Genomic DNA, 24,713 nt, shown 5'->3' with positions numbered 1-24,713 from the left:
TTTAAAATGGTTGCTTTGCACTTTGTTACAGCTGTGTCACAAGGGACCCAAATCTTTACAGCAGAATACTGGCTCTGTTGCAAATACCATAGCTATGTAAATTCATTTAAGCAACCCTACCGTTATGTACTTCAGCAAGAACTGAAGCACAGCTCCAAATTTTCAATGAATTGCTAACAAAATATTTTTTCTACAGTCCAGCAAGAGAGGCATACAAAGCTTAGTTTTGACTTCATAAGAAAAGGGACAGAAATATTTTTATGCACTTTTCCCTGACTATCTCAAGCATACTTTTCCATATCATAAAGGAATATAGTTCTTCAATGAGGGAAAACAAGGTGCTTTAGTAACAAACCAAGTATTAGTTCAAACCAAGAAGATCATACGCAATGATAAAAATAGACATCAAAGCCAGAGGAGCAAAACACAGGTCCAAACTTATTCTAAACATCCTGAAAGCAGCAACTGTGTCTGTCTTTCACACATCTAACTGTAGAAAACTGTAATTCATTTGATAGTAAAAAATGGTTTAGAGCACCTTCAAAACAAACCAAAACAAATTTTCTAATATTCTAGAAAAATTGAGAAAACTATTTGGACTGGGAGGTTCATCTGTGTGACATGAGATGTAACACTTTTAAAACTCTTACGTATGTGCTTTACAAATGGAAAAATTATAGAAAAATGCAAAGAAGAATCAGAGACCCAAGCTGCAGGTAACTTGTAAAAATGTAGTCAATTATTCATAAGATTAAGTGAACATCCTCCGTAAAGTTAAACGAAGAACAACTTATTGCCTATGAAATACATGTTGCATTAATACTATGAAAATAACAAGAAAAAAAAAAAACTTGTTAATTTAAGGGGGGGGAAAGACATTGCAAGACTTTAAAATGATTGTTCTACTTGTAAGAAGAATATTAACTTTGTAGGCTCTTATGAATCTTTAACTACACAGAAATACACATGCAGTACAGGCTCATAAGATGCACGTGTGTTCTAAGATAAAAGCATTACATTAGTGTAACAGACTGACATGTGGCTTCCTGCAAGCAGGGAGAAAAGAGGAAAAAAAAAAAAAAATCTTAACCAAATCTGGAAAAAAAAAAATTGTTTAAATTGCTGTTGCATAAGGAAGGATACATACTAGTAGATTTCCATTTAAAATATAAAAAAATAACCTTTTACACCATTTTTTTTTTCAAAATAAGGATGAAGGTGAAAATGTTATTCTCTAACCCACCACTCCACACTAAGTAAACCGAGACACTGAACATATTCTCATATATAAATATCGGTTTCTTTCAGGATAGAAATAGCTTTTTATTTCATCCACCAAGTTCCTCTCTGCATAACAGCCCTCAATCCACTCACTGCTCAGCCTGTATTTTTGTTTGGGATTGCCCCAGTGCTTTTTTATATGCTCCCCATATGAGGAACTCAGTGTTCTGACAGGAACATTTTCATCAGAACATTTTAACTTCATAGAATCATTATAGTTGGAAAAGACCTTTAAGACCATTGAGTCCAACCACTAACCTAACACTGGCAAGCTCATCACTAAGCTAAATCTCTCACTGGAGAGAAGAGATTGACCCCCAATCACACTACAACTCCCTTTCAGGTAGTTGTAGAGTGATCGTATCTCCTTTCAGCCTTCTCTCCTATAGGCTAAACATTCTCATCTGCCTCAGTGGCTTCTCATAAGACTTATTCACCAGACTTCACCAGCTCCATTGCCTGTCTCTGGACATGTTCCAGCACCTCAATGTCCTTCCTGTATTGAGAGGCCTAGAAATGAACACAGTACTCAAGGTACGGCCTCAGCAGCGCCAAGTACAAGGAGACAATGACTTCCTTGGCCCTGCTGGTCACAATGTTTCTGGTACAAGCCAGGATGCCATTGACCTTCTTGGCCAAATGAGCACACTGCTGGCTCATGTCCAGCTGGCTGTCCATTAACACCCTTTTCTGCCTGGCAGCTTTCCAGTCACTGCCCCAGGCCTGTAGCCTTGCAGGGAGTTATTGTGGTCCAAGTGCAAGCCCTGGCACTTGGCCTTGTTGAACCTCATGCAAATTACCTCAACCCATCGCTCCAGCCTGTCGAAGTCCCTCTGAAGGGCCTTCCTGCTCTCAAGCAGGTCTACACACCCACCTAGCTTGCTGTCATCTGTGAATTTACTGAGGGTGCGCTCAATACCCTCATTTATATAATTGATAAACATGTTAACAACACAGCCTCCAACACTGAGCCGTGGCGAACATCACTGGTGACCGGCCGCCAACTGGATTTAACTCCATTCACAACTCTCTGGGCCTGGCCATCCAGCCAGTTTCCCACCCATCTCAGAGCACGTCCATCCAAGCCATGGGCAGCCAGTTTCTCCAGGAGAATGCTGTGGGAGACTGTATTAAAGGCCTTACTAAAATCCAGGAAAAACATATCCGCAGCCTTTCCCTCATCCACTAAGCAGGTCATCTTGTCATAGAAGGAGATTGGTCAAACAGGATCTGATTAGAAAGATCAGGGAAATACCACAGCATTTATTTTTATTTATTTATTTATTGATCTCTAAAGGACCCTTCCAATCCCTACCATTCTATGATTCTATGACTCTGTTTTGATGCTGCATTTATTCTGCAGTTGCCTTCAAAACACAAATTTGACACCACAAGAACCTCTTCCAGCTCTCTCTGGATTTAATATCTCTGTCAAAATACATTTCAGTACATCTTTAATACATAAAGAAAATTAAAGATAATCAAGATAATTATCTGAAAACTAAATCTTTCATGTCTGTTTATACTGATGTATGCAAATCTAATGTCTCCATTTGTCACTTTTGAAATAGAAGCCTTGTCATCTGACCCTGAAACTTTGTTTGCTTTCTTATGTCCTTACTACTTTTGTCCTAAGCAAATTTACCTAGGTATGAAAAAAAAAGTCCAGGCACAAATAAATTTTGAAGTCACTTTTTCAGTACAAAAGCAAATTATTAAATATTTGCTTTTCATTCAACCATCTTAACTCTGTTTAAAGACTTTCCAAATAACTAGTAAAACCTTGATAATTCTTCCTAATTAAATGCAGAATTTAAACACTACCTTGAAAAAAACACTCTAAAAACATGCAAATTATCCTTTTTTTCCCTTTGGAACATATTATATAGTAATTAACTGAATGTGTATCCTTGCTCAGGCAGGGTAGAATATTTCTCAAATGCATGACTGACAACACTTTTTACAGGAATAGCAATTAGCACAAAATGGAATAAAACCACTGATTAGGTGTTTTTAAAGTTAAAAATAAAACATGCAAGATTCACAAACAAAACATCTTCTCAATTTTGGTATAAAAATGATTGCCAGATAGCAGCTCTGTTACTAAAAAAAAGAAAAAAAAACCCACTTCTTATGTAGTACTCACAGCGTTAGTCATACAAGCCTTCCTAGCATGACTCAATAATCAGAGTCTGTATGGCCATATTCTGTGTTAATGTTATTTAAAAAAATCTCCACAACTAGCACTGAAGTATAAATCAGTTCACGTTCCAGGACCTTGTTTCATTAAATAAAACAAACCCCCAAAACTTAAAACAAAAAAACCTCATGAGACTATGATTTTAATACTCCTGTCTATATCCTTAACAAAAATACAGTCTAGTAGCAATCAAAAGTCAGTGAAAGTATCATGAAAGCTTGTCTATATAAAACTACTAATTTCTAAACAGATCTTCATTTACTACTTAGCAGTGTGGCAAACTTAGACATTTAGTCAGAGATTTACACCAGAGAAAAACACTTAAGAGAGGTAAAAAATAAATAAATAAAGATACCTACGACCACTCAGACTCCAGCTGCTCTTTGTAGACTTTTAGGACATGAAGAGCCACAGTCAAGTTCCCAGGATTCAGCAGTTCTCCCACCTTCTCTGAATTAAGGCAGGTGAACAGTACCATACAACAATAGGCAACAATTTTCTCATCACTGTATGTCAGACATGTCCTTCAAGAAAAAAACCAAAGAATTATGAGAATAAGCTAGAACTCACTCTCAAAAAACAAAACACAGTGGCATTCAGCTCACTGGGTTATTGTTCTTTGCTGCCTTTTAGAGAATTATGAGTTTCACATTGGCTAATAGGGATAGAAGTCATCTACAAAGAAAAAAACACAACTCCTAGCTGAAAGTCAAACTTAATACAAAACTAATGCTAAATTGGAGCTAATTGGCAATCTAGAAATTGGGTGAAACCATAATAATCACCTGTTTCTATTATCATTAAGGTCTTTCAACATCCAGTGCTGTCAAGTGGGCTCCAAAAACCACACTCAGAATGATTATCAAATGGAATGAATAAGCTTTTGTTACTAGCTCACTACAAAAAAATCTGGCCAAATACATCAACAATATTGTCATGTGTCTACACAAAATCTTTTGTGTAATATTTCATTACATATATGTCAAACCTCCAGGAAGATATTCTGGTGTAGTTAGGAAGGGGACAAAAAAAATGGAAGTTGCAAAGATTAAGTCACTTTTATAGATTCCATTTGATCCACAAATTCTGACGGGTCTGCACAGCAGTGAAGCGAATAAAGAAAAATCTCTCTTGTTAGAAATGAGTACAATTACCTAAAAATATCTCTGAAATTAAAGCTTATGTTTGAAGCTCATTATTTAAAATATAATTTTCTTCCGGTTTCCGTAAAACAAAATCAAATTACTGTTACTTTAGAACAAGCAGGTTTTTTAAAGGTCCTGACCCCTGCGGTTGACTAACAAAAAAAACATCTGCAGGATATGGTCTCAACCATCCCATTCTCACCAAAGTTATTTTTCAGAGCTTCATGGTGCTAGTAGAGGCACAAGTATCATGTACAAAAGATTTGAATATAACCACAGAAATTACATTAGAAAAAAAACCCGCATCCATGCTTACAAGAAGAGATCTGGGAAAGCACACTTCCAAATGCTATTCTGGGAATCTCCATTTCCTGCTGCAATGTTTCCAAGAAATTGGAGACTGCAACGAAGAGCTGAAAAAAAACCCCAGAAAATATATTAACAGGAATTCAAGGAAACATTAATAAATTTAATGTAAATGACAAACTTTAATATTACAGCTCTGTGCTACAGAAGCCATCTCAATGAAACTTTGGGTGCAGTATTTCACTGCTGCTTTACATAAACATATGCATTTTCTCTTCTAATGCAAATAACTTTAAAAATATTCTAGAATTATATCTCTCAATTTTTTTTCCTCAGATTTATATCAAACATTAGTTACTAGTGATTATAAGATCCAATTGACTCTGTCAAAGCTTAAGACAGACTGGAATCAATGAAAGCTTGGAGCTGCAGGTAGCACAAACTCAAGCAGACCCATGCTGAACTAATGGCTGCCACATGGCAGTGGCCATTTTGCCTCTTCTGGATCCAAGGTGGCTTTCTTCCTCATATTAAATTAACACAAATAGGATGCCTATCATCAGCTGAACTCTGCTATTGAGAGAGCTACCCTGGCACCCTATCTAAGCTGGCCAGAGATAGCTTTAAAACTTCGTTGCAGCAGGCTGAGCCAGACCAAGACAACTGAATCTGTTCCCTTACAACTCACATTAAATTCTGTTTAGCCAGATAAATCATTATATGGTATACTCAATACTTTTTGATTTCTATCAGAAATTATCAGTACTCCAAATAACCTGGTCTCCAATTTTAACACTGAATGTAATATGGCAGGTTTCTACTATTACTACAAAGAATTTACTCCAGTCTCCTCCCAATACAGACTTAAAATATGTGAAGACGATATTTCATTAATATAAATTAATATCCTAGAGTCCATCAAAAGATGTAAATTCATGAAAAAGCAAAGCATGAACCTAAAGACCTCACAAAATTAAAAACCATTTTTTAGCCTGTATCAACAGCTCTCCATAGCCTAGTCTTTACTAATAGGTTGGCAAAGCAACTTAAAATTAAATGTTAAAATAGAGTTTAATAGATATTACAAACAGCAGCCCATTACAGATGAAGGTGACTGATACTGCCAGGTTCTGGAAATAAAAAATTAGGTCTCTCTGAAAGGCGAATGCCAGCTGGCAGCAAGATTTCCTACAGAGGTCTGGACACATGTACTCTTAAGAACAAAAAGAAAGCACGTCTAAAATGAGGTCACTTGGGCTTAGGGAACAGTAACTTTTTTTTTTCCATATATTTTTTTTTAAGCCCAAAATTTGTATGTCCTTTTTGTAATGCATTCTGAATCATATTCTCCTTTATGCTTTAGTTCTTAAAATTTCTGTTCTCTCTCACTATGCATCTGCACTTTTATATTATTTTCTGCTCAGTATTATGCTTCCACTTCTCCTATCCATCTGGTTCCCATCTTGCCGACTCAGAATTTTTCTGAAAGACAGAAAATGGACATGCTATTTTTCTAGCAGACATTTTATGGAAATATTTCTCACCTCAAAAAGACTAACAAGGCCCTAAATCCTAGGGATAAGGTATTTTTTCTCTTGGCAAACTCTTTACTTACTCTGAGAAAGACCTCTCAAATCTTTCTCTGAGTGAGGTTAGTTGATCATAGTCCAATCTTTACCTGAAATTTGCTTGACCTTATTCAACTATCAATTTCACTTTGGTCTTTAGAGATAAAAATGTCAAAAAGAAAACCCTATAGACCATATCATAAATAAGACCTTTTAGAAGTTGCCATCCTTACTCTTAAAAAGATGAAATGGTATCCACGTTTGCAGTATGATAATAAATATCTACAAGTTCTGTATTAATCACGCAATACTCTTTAACATTTGTGAAAGCAACCTACACTGCTCTTTTTCAATTGTGATATCCTGAACAAGGATAAAAAAGATAAAAGCTACTCTCTCTATTCACAACTATGCAGAAAAAGAGGATGTCTTGATCATGCATCACTTCCCCATGCAGGTAATCTCACATAATGAACCTCAGCAATTCAAACAAAGACGTGATTCTACAAAGACCTAAGGTAACTGAGCTGTGGGAGGAGTACAGATTACACACAAGATCTAGCTCACAATCCATCTAATGGATTAATGTGCTCTTGTCACAAATACAATGCAATTGCTGCACTACTTCTGCAGTCCCTGAACAACTTTTCCCTATACACACACAAAAAAATCTCATTACAAAACAATATAAGTCATGTCATCAGTGTGATGCCAGGTCAGTAACATATGCCAAATATGATTAGTGTACTGAAGTGTGAATATTTATGATCAGAGATCTAACTTTGAAAGGCCTAATCTGCTTGGAGCTGATGAGATTCACCTGACCAAGGGAGACGTATGTTTTTAACAACAGGCTGGACAGATTTATATGGTGAGACACCACCCGGAATACTGACTGCATCCAGCTTTGGAGTCCCCAGCACAAGAAAGATATAGGCTGTTAAATTGGGTCCAAGCGGCCACAAAAATGGTCAAAGGGCTGGAACACCTCTCCTATGAAGAAAAGCTGAGAGAATTGGGGTTATTCAGCCTAGAGAAGGCTCCTGAGAGACCATATTGCAGCCTTTCAGTATATAAAGGTGACTTATAAAAATGATGGAGTGAGACTTTTTACAAGCATTTGTAGAGCCAGGAAAACTGAAAATAGTTTTAGTGGAAGATGTCTCTGTCCATAGCAGGGAGGTTGGACTAGATGATCTTTAAAGGTCCCTTCCAACACAAACCATGGTATGATTCTAAGTGCCATGTCCAGCAGTCACAGATGGAAAGTTAAATGATGAAGAGGAGTGAACAGTATTCATTATAGCACCACCACTACAGTAGCTCATCACAGCATGTTTCTCAAATCACATCGGAGTAGTATCTGTGTGGTTATTCCTAAAAACTCCCAACAAACACTTTTTGCCAAAAGTCTACAGGTGCACCTGGTGTTCTTGGAGTATGAAAGTGTGTCTCTCATGCAATGTTTTCTCCAAAGATGATTCCAGATAAAATGTACTAGCCTAGCACCAAACTAACAAGTAACGGGGAATTTTTATATGAGCATTAGAAACCTATCTTCTATTAGAAATCTTTGAAAAAGAATTCTCCATCAGTCCAACTAGAGATGTTAATTCACAGCTATGGGTGTGGATAAATGTTAAAAAAAAGTAAATGCTACAATAAAATTGAAGTATTGCTTTCCCAACTATGAAATTATCTTCTTAGCATTGAATGGCCATGTTTCTCTTTTTTTTTTTTTACCTCAGTTGGCCCTGACTGCTGCAATATATCATTTAACTATGCTTAAAAATCTGTAGAATTCAGATACTGCTTTTCTTCTCTCCAACAATTTCATTGTCCTTACTATAAAAGCAAGAAAATATAGAAGCTGATTAAGACCAACTTCATTGCACGGTATACCAGCTGAAACTATTTCGCTATATATTTACTAAGTCACATGCTTTCTTGAAAGGGGAAGAAGAAAAAAAGAAAATAAAAGGGAGGAGAAAAAAAGACAAGACTATTTCACTTTTTTCCCCTGAAAACATACATATCTTTATGAAGCCGAACATAATTGTCAACCACTCTTTACAGCTGCATTTCCTATTATTTGGGAATACATATTCATAACAATTATTTAAAAGTACATCTTTTCCATTGGACTGATTTGTTATCTTAAGTTCACCCCCTAGCTGCTGGTTTCTATAAGAACTGACTTTAATAAATAACTCTGTAGCTATAGGTACAGCTAAATTTTAATTCAAAAAATGTGACACTGTGTGTGGTCAATAAGACTATTTTTAACCTGATGGTCAACCACTGTGAAATTACATGTGCTAAGATGTACCTTCTGATATAGAGATCAACCCTAGAGCTGAAAAAAAATTTCCCCATTGAGATTTCAATGGTTCCCATAAAAGCAGGATGTTCATTAGCAAATGCATATACTCAGATTACATGTTGCTTTCAGAACCAGCTTGCAATGACTTATGGAGAATTTTCTAGATTCTGTAAAAATAACTTCTTTATACAACAAGGCAAAGAGTACAAGGGGAAATGCTGACTCTTTTCCTAATGAATTTTGGTACCTAAATTTTTGCCTACATCTAAACTGATGTTTTAGAGCTGCTTGGAGCCACTTACTCATGTAAAAGGTGAGGCAGCTGATACTTTACTGCCTTGCATGAGGATGGCTTAAATGCACTCCAGCAGTTCAGCACCTTCAAGATCCTTTTCTCCATTTGTTCCTCTTAAATCATACACTGACTGAACCAAGTGCTCACTTTTTATTTAACAATTATATTGCAATACTATCCACATAGTCTGAAGGACACACATAAACCTTTTACAGTCCTGACTCTGTGTTCTGCTCCTCACAGACATCATTTCACACAGTGTCATTTGCGGAATCAGACTGTGTATTATATAAAAACTGAAATCCTTGAAGTTATTAGGACAGATATTTTAAGCATTATGGCTTTAAAATGCAATACATAGTTTCCTTATGCTCCATGAGGTTAGGTGATAATAGTTAAAAAAAAAATTATTCACATTCCTGCATTAAAGTTAAAAGAGTTGATTGCTAGTAAGCCTCTATAAACCACAATTTCTCCACACTTGTCCCAGTATTTTTCCTGATTAGATAGCTATACATAACCATTGTTACTGTTATTATGTAACTTAGTATGCAACATAGGTTACTGTAGTGTGTATTATTTAAATCTATTTATACACATTTTTACATCTTTCTTACAGAACATGAGATTTTTTTCCTGGTGAGTAATCAGACTTTTCTTTCAAATTTCTACAATTTCCCTATCAAGAACAGGAGCCTGTGAACTTGCTCACCAGCCACTTAGAAAAACATTGACCTCAGACACTGATGCTTACAACAGTCACAAGAAGAGTTTTTTTCTTAATCACAGCAGTCAGCACACAATTATAGGTACAATCCTCTGCCTTTACTGGAGTTATATACAGATACAAAATAAATCCAATCAAAGCATATTTGAAGCTGTACAACATCACTTGCCAGACTGTAAACAAGGCTAGGAAAATAGCACATCTCTCTTTAATGCTTTGCTAACCATTAAGTATGTTTAAAAGATACAGCTGGTGTGCACAAAGGTTTACAAGTACTTAGACCAAATAACAGCTTCCCAACAGCCTGTACACTTTTTAAGTCCCCTCTGAGCTTTGCAAATCAAAGTTGTTGATTTGTTGTGGACTGTAAGCCATTACACAGAAGACTTTTGGCTGTTTGTAAACAATGGCAGAATATTGTGTGATGTATTGCTTTCTCTGGAAAAATAAAACCTTCAACTCAGCATAAGGTGTAGACCTCTATTACTATAAAATGTTAGTTTCCACCACTATCATCCGGTCATTGACTTGTTTCCTTGTGGCTGCAAGTTAAAGCAACTTCCAGTCATAAAAAGAGTTATTTGCCTCTTCACCACCATGAATCATACCACAAATACTGATGAAAATGTATTTTCCTTGGAAAACAGTCTGTCTAGACTACTCAAATTGAATGTACAATACATATATGGGCTCTGTCATTTAAAGTTATTAAAATAGTGCTTAGTATTTTATTTCTGTAAATAAAATGAACGTCTAGCTACCGATTTTATTTCCACCTTGATCATACTGCACTTGCTGTACAACAGACTAGTAATCCATTTTTACCATCTGTGGAACACCATGAATGTTGTGTTTAATAAGTTTCTGTTCCCACTCCTCCACCTCCAAAAAAGTAATACACTATTTTTTTCCCTTTCAGAAATGCCAACTCTAATATTAATAGAACATTATGTGCACTGACTGACAACCATTCTATTCTTGGAAGATAAACATCTAGGCAAAATAACAATACTTTGGTCAAATTCTTTTTAGTAAGAACAAAGACAAGAAAAATACACACACTATTAAAAATGTGGAGTTACAAATAAAATAGAAGGAGCTGGAAGAAGCCATCAGACCACTCATCAAATTAGTGTCTGATGCAAATCAAACTCATTAACTCATTATAGTAGATTCAAAAAAATTTGGCCATTTCCTAGGAAAAGTCAGTTTGACAGCCCACTGCCTGACATAAAATCAGTTTCATACTGATTCTGATTCATACAGCATTAGCAATGCTTATCAAATACAGCAACAGGACCATTCTCTTTATCTTTTGGTATTTTAACTGCATCATTTTATTTTTAGAAAGTAAACATCACAAATGTGTTTGGTTCTTTAATAAATTATCTATTAAAGTATAAAGGTATAATAAATGGGACTCCTGTTATAATCCCACAAGTAGCAAAAACACATGCCTGAGATCGCTCTCCTATGTGAAGTAAAACACGGGTAAGTGCTTGCAGACTTTGGAACTGCATTTATAAGCTTCCTGCATGCGTTAGGATGTAAAGTCTTTTTCTTGAATCAAGTTGAGCCTAAATCTAACAGACTATGTCTCTTTAAAGACTGCTTGCAAAATCAGCAAGTTTGAAGTACTGGGGAGTCTCAACCTGGACCTAAACCATGCCAGGAAACCAAGAAAAATAACAAGAAGGATTGGCCACCCACTATGTGTTATTCGTGGTATCTAACCATATGACATACTACTACATGATACCGTGTACAGGTCAAGAAAAAAAAAGATTTACATGTAAGGCACTAACCAAGATTATAAGCAAATTTCTCCAATTACTTTTGATGGCATCCTGTGGATGTTGTTTCATTTAAACCAAAATTTCCACTGAAATGCTTATATTTTCCCCAGAAAAGCTAAATGATCTTTTTCTCTAAGACTGTGGGAAAGATATCAGACTTTTTTTTTTCCCCCTTGGACCATTTATATTCTGTATCTGGCTAAAAAATAGATCACAGTCCTTTTGCAACAGAGGTCAAAAAGTAAACTTACATTTAGTATTTTACATACAAACCCATATTAATATACAGCAAAAGTCTTGATGTCCACATTTTGGGGCATTACTTTTTTTTTTTTTTAATTAAGACTATAAAGGCAGTTTGCCTCTTCTCATTGCCTTGTTGCAGTCTCTTCTGTATTACATGTTCCATATGCCCCGAGGATGGAAGAAAAGAAAGAATTTGATGTTTCCTTGTACAAACTGTAACTTTTCCTTTCTACACTGGCATTATTCTCTAAGATTCTCAGTGGAAAGTGAAGGACGAGCATGATACTCTCCTCTTCAAGCTCAAACCTGCTAGCAAAAACGGGTGCTGCAGAATGGGAAAAAGTCTTGTAGCTTGTGTCTGGAAAGCCATGGTTACAGATGGCCCCCTCCTTTCCCACCAGAACAATAGTCATATAACTGAATAGTCTGGAAGTTATGCTATAACAATGACAATCAAAAGGTTGACAGAATGCAATAAAAAAACATAAAAATAAAAATAACATAAAAATACATAAAAATAACTACAAAAAAATAACATAAAAATAACTAGTTGGATTTTTCTACATAAAAATAACTAGTTAGATTTTTATCCAAACAGGCAGTAATTTACTCAAAGACAAGCAGATGCTTCACATTTTTCTCTTTGCAGGGATCTTACTCCAGCTTCTTTCTGTCCTCCTTCTATCTTCACTTTCACTGGAGGAAGAACTATAGCACTCTTGGGCCTCTGTGGGAGACTCTTTCATAGAGGCATTTCTTCTCAGTACACATGAAAACAGTTCAGCTGCTTCTCCCTGCATTATACTTAAGATGCTTTGTCTTTAGGAATTTGTGTTAAAAGGTTTGTCTGTCTGATTCTTCCCATCTTGATCTTAAGATCCCAATGTCTCTGCTGGGAAAAACAAAACCAACCTAGACCTGGTCATATCCCATAAGAACATACTGTATTCTTTACAATAAAGATATCCTTTATTACTTCTCCTCCATCACAGCCACAAAACGGGGCAAAAGCATGCGACCTGCACTATGCCTATCATTTCAAATAATTACAGGATCTATTAGGGACAGTATACAATCGGCAAATCCTATTGATGCCTGCCCTTTTCTGGCCACAGCCTAGCAGCATTCTGCCAGGTAAGATGATGAGAAATACAATGGACCTGCTCACTCCAGAGCTGCCTTGTGCAGCTGGTGATTCAGTATGCAATGTCAGAGCAAAGCAAAATCACCACAGCTGTTGCATCAAAAGAAAAAGGCAGGGAACAAAATTTCTATCCATAGTAGTATTTTTTTTTTAATTCCTCAGACCTTTACAATCAATCCATGGCAGCCATCTTGAGTCTACAAATATTCCTGCCAGTTTTGATTCACATGTATTAATGTAGATTAGAAACTTTCCTCATTATGAATAGTGTTGACATTATTTGCTGGTAAGGTTAGAGGACAGTAAAGAGCAAGGAAGGAAGGAAGAAAAGGGCTTACAGAAGACTGTATTTAAAGGTCCACAGAAATACAGGCATTACTGTTCATTTCAAGCCTCAACCCAAGTAACCAGAAACCATTCTAATTAAATAGACATCAGCAAACCCCCATTTCCTTTGTGCTCCAAGTGGGTATCAGTCCACATTATAAAACCACTATGTATGTGTCATAAATCAGCAACATCTTGGCAGGCTGAACTAGAAAGCCTCCAAATTGCAGGAGCAAGAAAATAAAAAACAAAACAGCTATATACACTTCTTAAAAGCAGTACTAGGAACAACAAAAAGAAAACCTTCAAGGCAGCACACTGATGTACGAATTGTTACAACTTAACGATATTAGCTCAGGTTAGTCTCTCTCCTAGGAGGAAAATTATCTACCTTGAGACACTAACTGCCTGTGTCTCTCAGTAGAGCAATCAAAATTTTTTTCAATGAGTACCATGGAAAGGACAGGTTTGATCATCAGTGCAAAAAACATTGTTGGAAAGCACTAGGTTTTTTTGTCACTATTTCAAAGTCTGTTTTCAGTGCCATCCATGTCATCAGTATCTGACAGGTAAACCTCTTTAGGCCAGACCTGGTCTCTAGTTTAAATGGCACCTCAATAAGCCACCACATCAATATACTTTTATACTCCCAGTCCATGGTAAACAAAGTAATTCAGCTCAGCACAACTTAAAGCAGTCAGTCACTGCAGAAGCAATAGGATTCAAGTAGAGAATCAAGGCCAAGGTAAGAAAAAATCCACTGTCATGAACCACTGCATTCAAACTCTTTAGGACAGTTAGACCAAAGTTAGGAAAAGGTTTTAAAATGAGAGAGGAGTCTTCTAGCGGACTAACAAGGGATAAGAACAGCAAGCTGGAGTTTACTACATTTGTACACATGTTGCTACAACTACAGTTGCCTGTGGTATCAAGGGTCTAAAATGATAAACCAGACCCTGTTGAAAGTTGGAAGCCTCACTCTCTCATCCTTTCCAGCCCTCTTCCACCCTCCACCAGGCCTATCACCCATTAAGATAAGAAAATGTTGCATTTAAAGTGTCCCTGGTCCTGAAGCTGCTCTTCTTCAATGGATCGGAACTTCGTCTCCTCAAACCCCACTCTGTTCCAGATGTTAGAAAATAAGAAAAAGAAATTACAGCATGTGTAAAGTTATCTGTATTCATACTAGAAGTCACAGCCAAGTCACAAGTGCAAACACAGATGTGTCACGCTGAAAACAATGCTAACACTGGAATTTACTCAGAATGACAGTTACTGCTGTACCAACCCTACAGGGCAGTCAGTTGTGCCTGTACACACTGCACAAGATTCCTTCAGTGCATAGAACAAGAGTTATCACTGCAGACAGGGGCAATACTACACAGGTGGTCATGCTTAGGAAGAGTGAAGCTTGCACAGCTGTAATCTTTCCTCTTGATGTTGTGAAAACAGACAGCTCATTAAAAAGCTGTGGCAATACTCACAAAAACACAGCATGGACAGAACAGTTGTAAAGTTAAAACTGCAGAAGGACTGAAGTATTTTTGCATCTGGTAACTTACCATCACCCAGCAGCAAGAATGCCCAAGTCCTGCCTGTACCATTAACTAGTAAATGAGCAACTGTCTATCGTTAGGAAATCTCATACTTGCTTCCTAGCATAGATGTTTCTTGGAGATGTTCATAGCCACCTTTCAAAAGCACTCAGACTCACTTTCAAATAAAAAACAAACAAAACAAAAAAACCAAACAAATTAATGAGCTAAACACAAAGGATCAAAAAACCAAATCCAACCCAACCAAACCCCCAAAATAACCACAACTCGAACAACCACAAATAGTACCAAGAGAACAAACCAATTACTTAAAACTTTCCTGTTTGGTAAAGTACTAAAATGCCCCAAGCTATAATAATTAGGGGATAGCAAAACTCAAGAAAACGCAGGATTTTCTTAAGCTATGGAAATATGAAACCAAAATCCCAATACAAGTGCAAATAGCAGTTTACTTCTACCAGATAATGTATCAACTGATTGTTAGGACATACACACTGCAAATGCTACAAAGACCATGAAAATCCCAATATTATTTTTACAGATTGGAAAAACACAAAGGCCAAAAACAACACCAATAACTCAAATAAAAAACTCATGCTTATGTTTACATAAAAGTTTGATGAGTATAATATATTCATCACACTCCCACAATTATTCCCTGAAAATACTATAAATATTATTTTGACAATGTAATTATAGTTTTTACTATAACAGTGGCAGCAAAGTACTGGCACCAATACCTCATACAAAAAGCCTAGACAGACAAAGCAAAGATCACACAGGGAAACTGGCAACTATTAAGATCAGGGCTGTCCCTTATTTATACAGCTAAAAAGAAGTCTGTTTAAATTGGTATCTGGTTTATTTAAGCTGTAAAACATAAAAGTAGTTTAATTATGCCAGGAGTAAGCAAAAGAAAATCCCAAATACAAAAATTAGCTGAATTTAAACATTTTCTTATCTTCCAAGCAATTGGGGCTCGCTCCTTTCAAGCTGCTTTTTGGGAATTAACCCCATGGACTGTGGATTCATTCAGGAACTGCATTGTCTCAATTCCACTTCCTTGAAAGAAAGCAAATATGAATACAAGCTTGAATTAACAAATGTCACCTATTAACAGTTCATGATGTTTTGACTGTATAAAGCAAGTAAAACTTACTCTCTCTTTCCACATAAATCATCATGTAACCTATGACTTGTAAAACAAATCTGCAGAGTAACAATTTACAGTATTTGCTCACAAAAACACCCTCACACCAAACTACCAACAACAAAAAAATCCCCAACAAAACTGTATGCTCAAAAAAAAAACCCCTCCAACAAAACAAGGATAAATATAGAGGGCACTGAAGGATTAACTTTCCTTCCTCAGTACTGTTTAGTTTAAATTTAGTAGCCACTGTGTTTCAGTATCCAGGATACAATTTAAAAGCTACATCTTCTCCAAGTGTAGTCACATTACAATCAAATCCCTATAACCAAGCCTGTGTGGAGACACTTGTTGTTCAGACAGAAAAGACCTCTGTTTATAGGCAATAAACCTGAGCAATGGTTTCCCAAATGCAGTGGGTGAGCTTTGAATGTTGGCTCTGCTATGATGGCTAATAAAAATTTACTGTTCTATCACACTTTCCAGGCATATTTTAAAATATTTACTTTTCATATATAAAACACAAGCAGTAATTTCAAAATGAAACTGTTTGGTGCAACGTGATTAAAGAACTACAAAAAGCAGGGAAAGCAGAATGCAATTTTTTTTTTACAGAGTATAGCAGAAATACAAAAGATACTGAAAAGGAAATAAAAGAGAAGCACAAAAGCTACAAGAGACACGTTGCTCAATATTGGCACATGTTAAAGAATATTTAGATTCTATAGTAAGGGATGGAAGGGACCTTTAGAGATCATCTTGTCCAACCCCTCTGACAAAGCAGGTCCACCTAGATCAGGTCACACAGGAATGTGTCCAGGTGCATTTTGAAAACCTCCAGAGAAGGAGACTCCACACCCTCCCTGGGCAGCCTGTGCCAGGGCTCCCTCACCCTTACAGGAAAGAAGTTTTTCCTTATGTTTAAATGGAACTCTTTGTGTTCCAGCTTCATCCCATTACCCTTTGTCCCGTCACTGGATATAACAGCAAAAAGTGATGCCACAACCTCTTGACATCACCTCTTGACATCCAGCCTTTAGATATTTGTAAATATTAATTGGATAGTCTTCTCTAGACTAAACAGATCCTGCAGCCTTTCCTCACAAGGAAGATGTTCCAGTGCCCTGATCATCTTGGTGGCCCTGCACTAGACTCTCTCCAGCAGGTTCCCTGTCCCTCTTGAGCTGGGGGCCCAGAACTGGACACAGGACTCCAAATGAGGCCTCACCAGGGCAGAGTAGAGGGGGAGCATAATCTCCCTGGACTTGCTGGCCACACTTTTCTTGAAGCATCCCGGGATGCCATTGGCCTTCTTGGCCATGAGGGCATATTGCTAGGACCACTCTGTTTCTCTTTTCCGTTAATTTAAAATCCATTGCTGAATGACTAATCATTCCAAATGACAGAAGAGCAGGTGAAAGCACCACAGGTAGACTCAGATGTGTTCCAAAAAGATCTGAGTATGAATCACTATCTCATTTGCCAAAATAGAGTCTTTTTAATTGGACCAAAAGTAATAATGCTGCTGTTTCTATTGCCTTCTAGGGGAAGAAAATACCTAGACAGATAGATACTGACAAGAATAATGAAAAGGGTAAAGACGGATTCCCATTTTAAAAAAGAATAAAGGAAAATCAATTTAGTTCACTAGAGGGTTTGAGAACATCACCTTCCCCTGCTTTTCTGTACCCTCAAAATTAGCTAGGCTTGGTTTCCAAGTGCAATTCCAATTTGCAAACGGTTGAGTGCAGAACTAGGAATAGGTCAGAGCAAAGGAACATCTCATGTTTTGCTTCACTGAATAAGAACAGAACAGAAAGATTTATTTTTCCTTGCTTCTCCTGAGAAACCGCTCAAATCACTTAATTCATTTCCTTTTGTTTTCAGGAATACTTTTGCAAACATAACTCAAAACTCCCCATTTTACTGAGAGTCTCTTCCAGGAAAACAAAAAACATCTGATTAAACATCTCCTTTTCTGTAAAATCCTGAAAATGATTTTGAATTTTCAACTTTTTAGAATGGATAAGCTACGCAATGCAGCTCCTGGAGATTTTGAATCTACTCTTCTCCATTTGTTTCAACATGAAATTTCAACATGATTTTCTAGCACTTCATGAATTCCTCAGCTTATAATTCAGTGACTTTTTAAACACAGTATACCTTCACCTTCAAGAGGTTACAAAGAAATCAAGTATCCTTCTTTTCTCAGCTGTGTGATGTTTTCCTTATGCAGACTTCAGGAGAAAGGTTTTGTCTTGTTACTTCATCAAAGATGAAATGCTCCCATCTGAACTGATTTTTGCAAGAAACAGTATCTCTGGAAGCCATGTATAGCCTAGGTTCCTTACCTCTTATTTTTGAAATACACACACGCCTCTAAGCCTTTTTTTTTTTTTTTTAATCTCTATGAAGGACTGTTGTTGTTTTCAGAGTTCTGAATTCCAAGGTTACTTATTGCCATTTCTTCTGCAGAGTACTTAAACACTGAAAGATTAAAAAGTACTTTCCAATGCACGGAGTCAAAAGCAATTGTTTTTTCATTAACTAAAACCAAAATATGTATGATAGCTGAACAGGCAGAAATCAGTTTGAGTACCTAAAGAACACCAACTGAAGCTGAACCTGACTAATTATTAATGATACTGGCAGGCAGAGGAGATTAAAAAAAAAAATCCAAACCAAAAAATCAAAGCAAAGTTTCAGATTCATTGTGGTTGTCTACATAAACAGCATCACAGGCTTTCCTCTCTTCTGCTCAAAGCAGGAAACATTTCTTCACAGCTCTCTTGTAAGTACACAGCATTTGGAGCATTTGGAAAATGTTTAAAATAACATATTCTGTATTTTCCTACATATCGTTTCTCTAAGAAAGGTGTGAACAGGTGTTAGACATATGATACTCAAGATGCTGAACAGCAAAAAATGCACAAATGACAAGCACAGTTTTAAAAAATTTACATAGAGTCATCTTTCATCACTGCTTTTAAAGGAATGTTCTAAGTTCAGTTCTGAATAGAGTATTTGTAGCAGTTTAACTACATCTGAACACTCTCCAGAAAATTGGAAGTAAAGCCAAATTCCTGTTCAAGGATTCAATCTTATCATCCACTGTGATTCACCTAAAGATTTACCCAAAGGACTTTTTAACATTAAAAGCAGTGAACAATCTAAACCTTTGTATAAGAGTTAACACATCTGGACCCTGATTTTGACTGGTATCTACAAAAGTACCCATGACAAAAACATATGCTGTTAATATTCTCCCATTAATGCATTTTACTGTGGCTTACCCTGGTTGGTTAAAACCTCTAAAAACTTAGGAGTTACAGTATTAGCACAGTACAAAACCAAAGGTACCCGTGCTCCTTGTTTTAAAGCTAAGTACCACCAGCAGCCTGGAACTGAGGAAGGCTGGCATGCACCTGCTTAGAGCACCTCCCTCAAGGCACAGACCAACAAGGCAGTATTGTTCTGTGGCTGATATAGTGCAGCTACACTCAAGTCTGCTCAGAGAAGACAATGAGCTCATTGAGACAACTTGCACAACAAATTGTCCCATGAAGGGCAACTATCAAGTAAAACCAGTGCTCTTCATTCTAAAGGAGGGAAAAGTATTTTGGCAGATAAGTACTTTTTAAGCAATATTGTTGGAATTCAAAGCACATTCTTGAATTTTTGAATCAGTGAAAGGTTTGAGATCTATTTACAAACAGAAAGATTAAGGCTCCTTCTGCCCCGGATCAATTTACACAGCCTATTGAACATAAGCTTGCTTCAAAACAGGCATGCCCTCACTGCAATTTACGAAGGAGAAATAAAGATACTTTTTTTTTTTTCCCAGATTTCAGAGATGATTCCTAAATCCAGATCTCACACTGGTATCTAAATATCCATCATCTTGACCAATCCCAATGTACCATCCCAAAGGTCTGCTAGTTTCTGCTGGAAATCTTAAAATCTGCCATAGGAAAAAGGAAAAAAAAAATAAACCAAACTCAACCCCACAACCAAACCAAGGCACATGCTATGAAGTGAAGTAGATTTTCTACTTGGGCTTCTGACAAGGATATTTCCTAGGCCTGCTGCAGCCCCTAACATACTGAACTACTTCTTAGCTCTTAAGAGATCTGGGTCTGCTTTAAGTTCAGTTAAAGTTCATTTGGCAGCTTCATCAGGCTGCTCCTCTGGCAAGTGTTCTTGGTCTTTGTACCCACAGAATGGAAAAAAACAAACTTGCTACAATGAGGCTCTTTTTATTAAAATATAATATAAACAAAGCAAAAGGGACATCGATTTAATTCCATTAAATCTATATTCTGCAGATACTTTCCTTTTTCCTAAGACTCAAAGTAAAAATTTTAGTATTTTTTTTAGCTATTTGTTGGAAGACTGTGGTCTCAAACAGGTTAATGAAGAAATGGAATGAATCTTCTTCAATGCAGGATTTCTTCATGAGTAGGTACAGTTCCTGTATCTTCACTCCCTATTCAAATTAATTCTGAACTGGGGGAAAGAAGCATAGAATGTCATCTTCTCTCTCTTCCCACAAGGAGGATCCAAGCTTCACAGTATACGAAGCTGAGAACTTCCTTACACAATCACCACTTCCTAGACTTTCAGTATGCATAGTTTAGAACACTGAGGCTGAAGTCCAATTTTCAGATACTGTCTGATAAGTGTAGCACTTAATTTTTTTTCTCCTTGACTAGGAAGTGCCATCTCTTGTAGACAGAAGGAGGAAGGACTGCTGGAGCAATAAGAAAACAGAGCACAATTACAAGTATGTGACTTATCGGATATAAATCAGTCTTATTGCTGACCAGGAGAAGGGCTACAAGTTCTTAAATGGTTGTTTAGCATCATTGCCCATAAATCCCCTGCACTCATATCTGTTGGCTTTCACTGTACAACTCCTTAACGCAGGTTTCCTTCCCTAAGTACTACAGAATATGAATTGCTTAAAATTACTGGTATGTGTTGTAAACAATTAAGAAAAGAGACACCAGGCTATTGACTGTAACTAAAACTAAACTGGAAAGTAAGCAGGGAGGAAGAGTAGGGACAAACAGCCATCTGTAGCAATACTGTATGGGAAAGGCCTAAAAATGTTCTTTTAATACATGTATTAAATGTTACAGGGATAGCTGGCTTGCAGGTGGGGTTGGACAATCTTTATATGCCATATGTATGAATTAACTAGTTATTTTTAAATCTATCTGAAGCCTTAAAAAGTTATTCCAGGACAGACATACTAACTTATCTCCAGGTTTTCTGGCCCACTGCCTTGGTGCCACATAATGTGTTCAAAACAACAGCTTCTCCCACATCTGGCTGGAACAAGTACATTACAAGCATACAGGAATGTATCTAACATTTTTATAACATAAAAAAGATATAAGCTGAAAACTTGCAGTAAAGTTGTTTCAGTAAATCTCCTGAAGTGAAGAGTCAAATTAGCCATCTATATAACACATGGGCCTAAGATAAAACTATTAAAAAATGTATTTCTCCTAGCAGGGAAGATGCAAAAGAGTCTGGATTTAATTGAAAAAATCTTAGCAATAGTTTTTAATCACATCATTTGGCACAGCATTGGCTTTTTGCTCCTTTGATCACTCATATATTGCTACAACAAGCAGTTTATGCCTCCCTTAGAACCACCACACTAGTCATAGTAATAGCCAGAGAGTATATACTGTATTTCAATTCTGGTTTTATCCATTACAAATTGTACTACACTGAACTTTCCTACAGAAAATACTATCACTCAGATTTACTAGTCTTAACAGTTACCAATGGATAAAATAATGAAAACATACCATAGATCAGGTAAAACTAATTTTTCAGTCATACATAAAGAATTTTTAATCTCTCGACTTCATAAATTTGAAGTTCCAACATCATTCTGTTTCTTTAGCCTACAATGATTTGCTCTGAGAATTTTTCACAGGGATGTGAACTGAATAGTGTTGTTCATTCTACAATACAGCATTTTCTCTTTATTTTTGTATTTTGTTGCTATAGAAGCAACATCAAGGTATTTTAAATACCTTAAGGATATAAACAGACAAGAGAGGGATCATCAAAGCCAAGCAACTATTTAAGGGAGTAAATGGGTCACATAGCCAAATGAACAACTTGAAATATTGCACTTGACACTTAATAATCTCCTACAACAAAATATACGTGCTACTGTAAGCCCTGTGACCCGATTTCCTATCTGAATCAGGAGGAGAAACATGAAGCAGAAATATGGTTAAACAACCCAGTAACACTTACTAATTTCATGGGTTTTTTTCCCATCAACAGTGCTATCCAAGTACATTTTAGTAATGTGCCTTGCTTTTGAAAGTATGACTAATAATCCACAGTTTAACGTAACTGTTAACTCTGAGGTATACTCTGTAGAAGGTGCTCTAGGCATTAGCTTAATTTTCATTTAGGACAAAGTTCATCATATCACTCAGTAAGGAATTAACAACATTTGTTTGACTATAACGTTGCTGTTGTTGTACTAACATAACTGGAACACTCTAGCCATGATCATCACAGGTCCTTCCCAATGAGATCAATACTACATACAATATCAAATAAGCCATCTATCCTGGGTCAATAGATAAATTTTAATTGTAACTCAAGCTCAATTGTTGAATGTCTACATAGAGTAACAATCACAAAACACTTTTAACTGAAAGATGGTTTAAAACTTTCTGGTCAATGTTCTCCTTAATTTCCAATGGTGATTAAAAAAAAAAAAATTACAACATCCTCTGGTTAGAAAAAGGACTCTGAAGCAGTTAATCAAATTACTAGGTTTCTCCCTCTCCCTTCTTTTTTTGCTAAGCAACATTTCACTGATGCTGCTTCAGATGCCAGCAGCAGGAGAACAGCACACATGCATACGGTAACCCATCAAAGAGAGGTTAGCAGCCACAAGACTAAAGGGGAAATCTTGGGTCACACATTTAACCAACGAGTACATTCTGCTCATTCCCCTGCAGATGCTGGAAGGCTTTACTGAAAGGCAGTATTCTCACACCACAACTCCTGATGCTTTGAATAAGCTGAAGATGGGAAGTCAACTTCCCCAGGAGAGCCTTTCAAGCCTACTGCTGTCAAGGACCCTAGTAGGGACAACATCAGGCTCGACAAAAACAGCATTTCAGCTCCTATCACTTTTGGTTTTCTGTTATTTGTCTCTGTGAAGGGGTTCACAACTGTGAGCGGGACATTCTTGCCCTCCATGCCTTTTCCCAGTCCCCCCTGTCCAACCCTGTGACACAGCTTGAGAGTCACGCCTGTAAGGCATTCAGTTCCTCCTCTTTATGGTCATTGAGCAAGATCTCTTTCTGCCACCCACAGGTTTAGTTCTGGTCCTCTCACGCTGAAGGGTTGTGCTAGCATCACTGATCCTTTCCTGGAAGGATTCCAGTAATAGCTGAAGAAATGAATGTGGCTTGAGTATAATACCGTCACGTACCTGAAAGGCTTCATTTTCAGCCAAATACAGCCGCAAAAGGAAAAACGGTATCCTGGACTTCACTGCTCTTTCCCAGTTCCAAAAAGGTGTTTGAGAGTAAGTTACCACATGACACTAGTTTCACTTGTTTCCACAAAATGATAGAAAATTAGCAACAGGAACCCAGTAAAAACCTCATAATAGTAAGGGAGATGAAAAGAAATGAAGGTAGCAAGAGAAATCGAATGTTCCCTACTGTCTTGCAACCATAGACAGTAAAGGCTGGTGTCCAATGCCCTGTATCAGGCTCAACATGCACACATATGGAAAGGCAGATTTTTAAGAGAATTACTGAAAATGCCTTAATATCCAATGAAATGAGTCTGGTAGAAATCAGTAGCAATAATTGCCATTAAGGAGGTTGGATCCTATAGTCAGATTCTCTCATCTCTCCATGAAGAGAAAAGAAAAACCTCATTCACTATGGAAATGTGAACAGTATTCAAATCAGTATTTAGTTCTTGGCAGACATTACCCTGATTGGCCAACAACCACAATACAGATATAAAAACATAAAAATATTTTTATTTTAAAATTCTTTTCTGGAATCAGATAAATTATTTCACAGAATCACAGAATGGTAGGGGTTGGAAGGGACCTTTAGAGATCATCTAGCCCAATCCCCTGCAGAAGCAGGTTCACCTAGATCAGGTCGCATAGGAACATGTCCAGACGGATCTTGTAGACTTCCAAGGAAGGAGACTCCACAATCCCTCTGGGCAGCCTGTGCCAGGGCTCCCTCACCCTCACAGTGGAATAATTTTTTGTTATGTTTAAACAGAACTTTTTGTGATCCAGCTTCATCCCATTACCCCTCTCCTATTGCTACATACAATAGAAAAAAAGGATGTCCCAACCTCCTGACACCCACCATTTAGATATACATAAATAAGATACTCCCTCAGTCTCCTCTTCTCTAGACTAAACAGCCCCAGTTCTCACATTCTTTCCTCCTATGAAAGATGTTCCAGTCCACTGATCATCTTGGTGTCCTGGCACTGGACTCTCCAAAAGTTCCATGTCCCTCATGAGCTGGGGGCCGAGAAATGGACACAGGACTCCAGATGAGGCCTCACCAGGGCACAGTAGAGGGGTAGCAGAACCTCCCTCGACCTGCTGGCTACACT

At 37.0% G+C, this 24,713-nt stretch overlaps 1 protein-coding gene across 1 annotated transcript in view; it reads right to left on the bottom strand.

Annotated features, from left to right (window-relative positions):
• ATXN10 (ataxin 10) overlaps positions 1-24,713 on the bottom strand; it is a 108,017-nt gene that overhangs the window by 75,004 nt on the left and 8,300 nt on the right. The window contains exons 4-5 of the mRNA XM_061988793.1: positions 4,943-5,039; positions 3,841-4,005 (exon numbers count right to left, since the gene is read on the bottom strand). Coding sequence (XP_061844777.1) covers positions 3,841-4,005; positions 4,943-5,039 — 262 coding nt within the window. The remainder of the gene's footprint in view (positions 1-3,840; positions 4,006-4,942; positions 5,040-24,713) is intronic.

The sequence above is a fragment of the Colius striatus genome, chromosome 1 (assembly GCF_028858725.1).
Source record: "Colius striatus isolate bColStr4 chromosome 1, bColStr4.1.hap1, whole genome shotgun sequence".
Taxonomy (NCBI): domain Eukaryota; kingdom Metazoa; phylum Chordata; class Aves; order Coliiformes; family Coliidae; genus Colius; species Colius striatus.
This window is presented reverse-complemented; position numbering and strand designations above follow the sequence as displayed.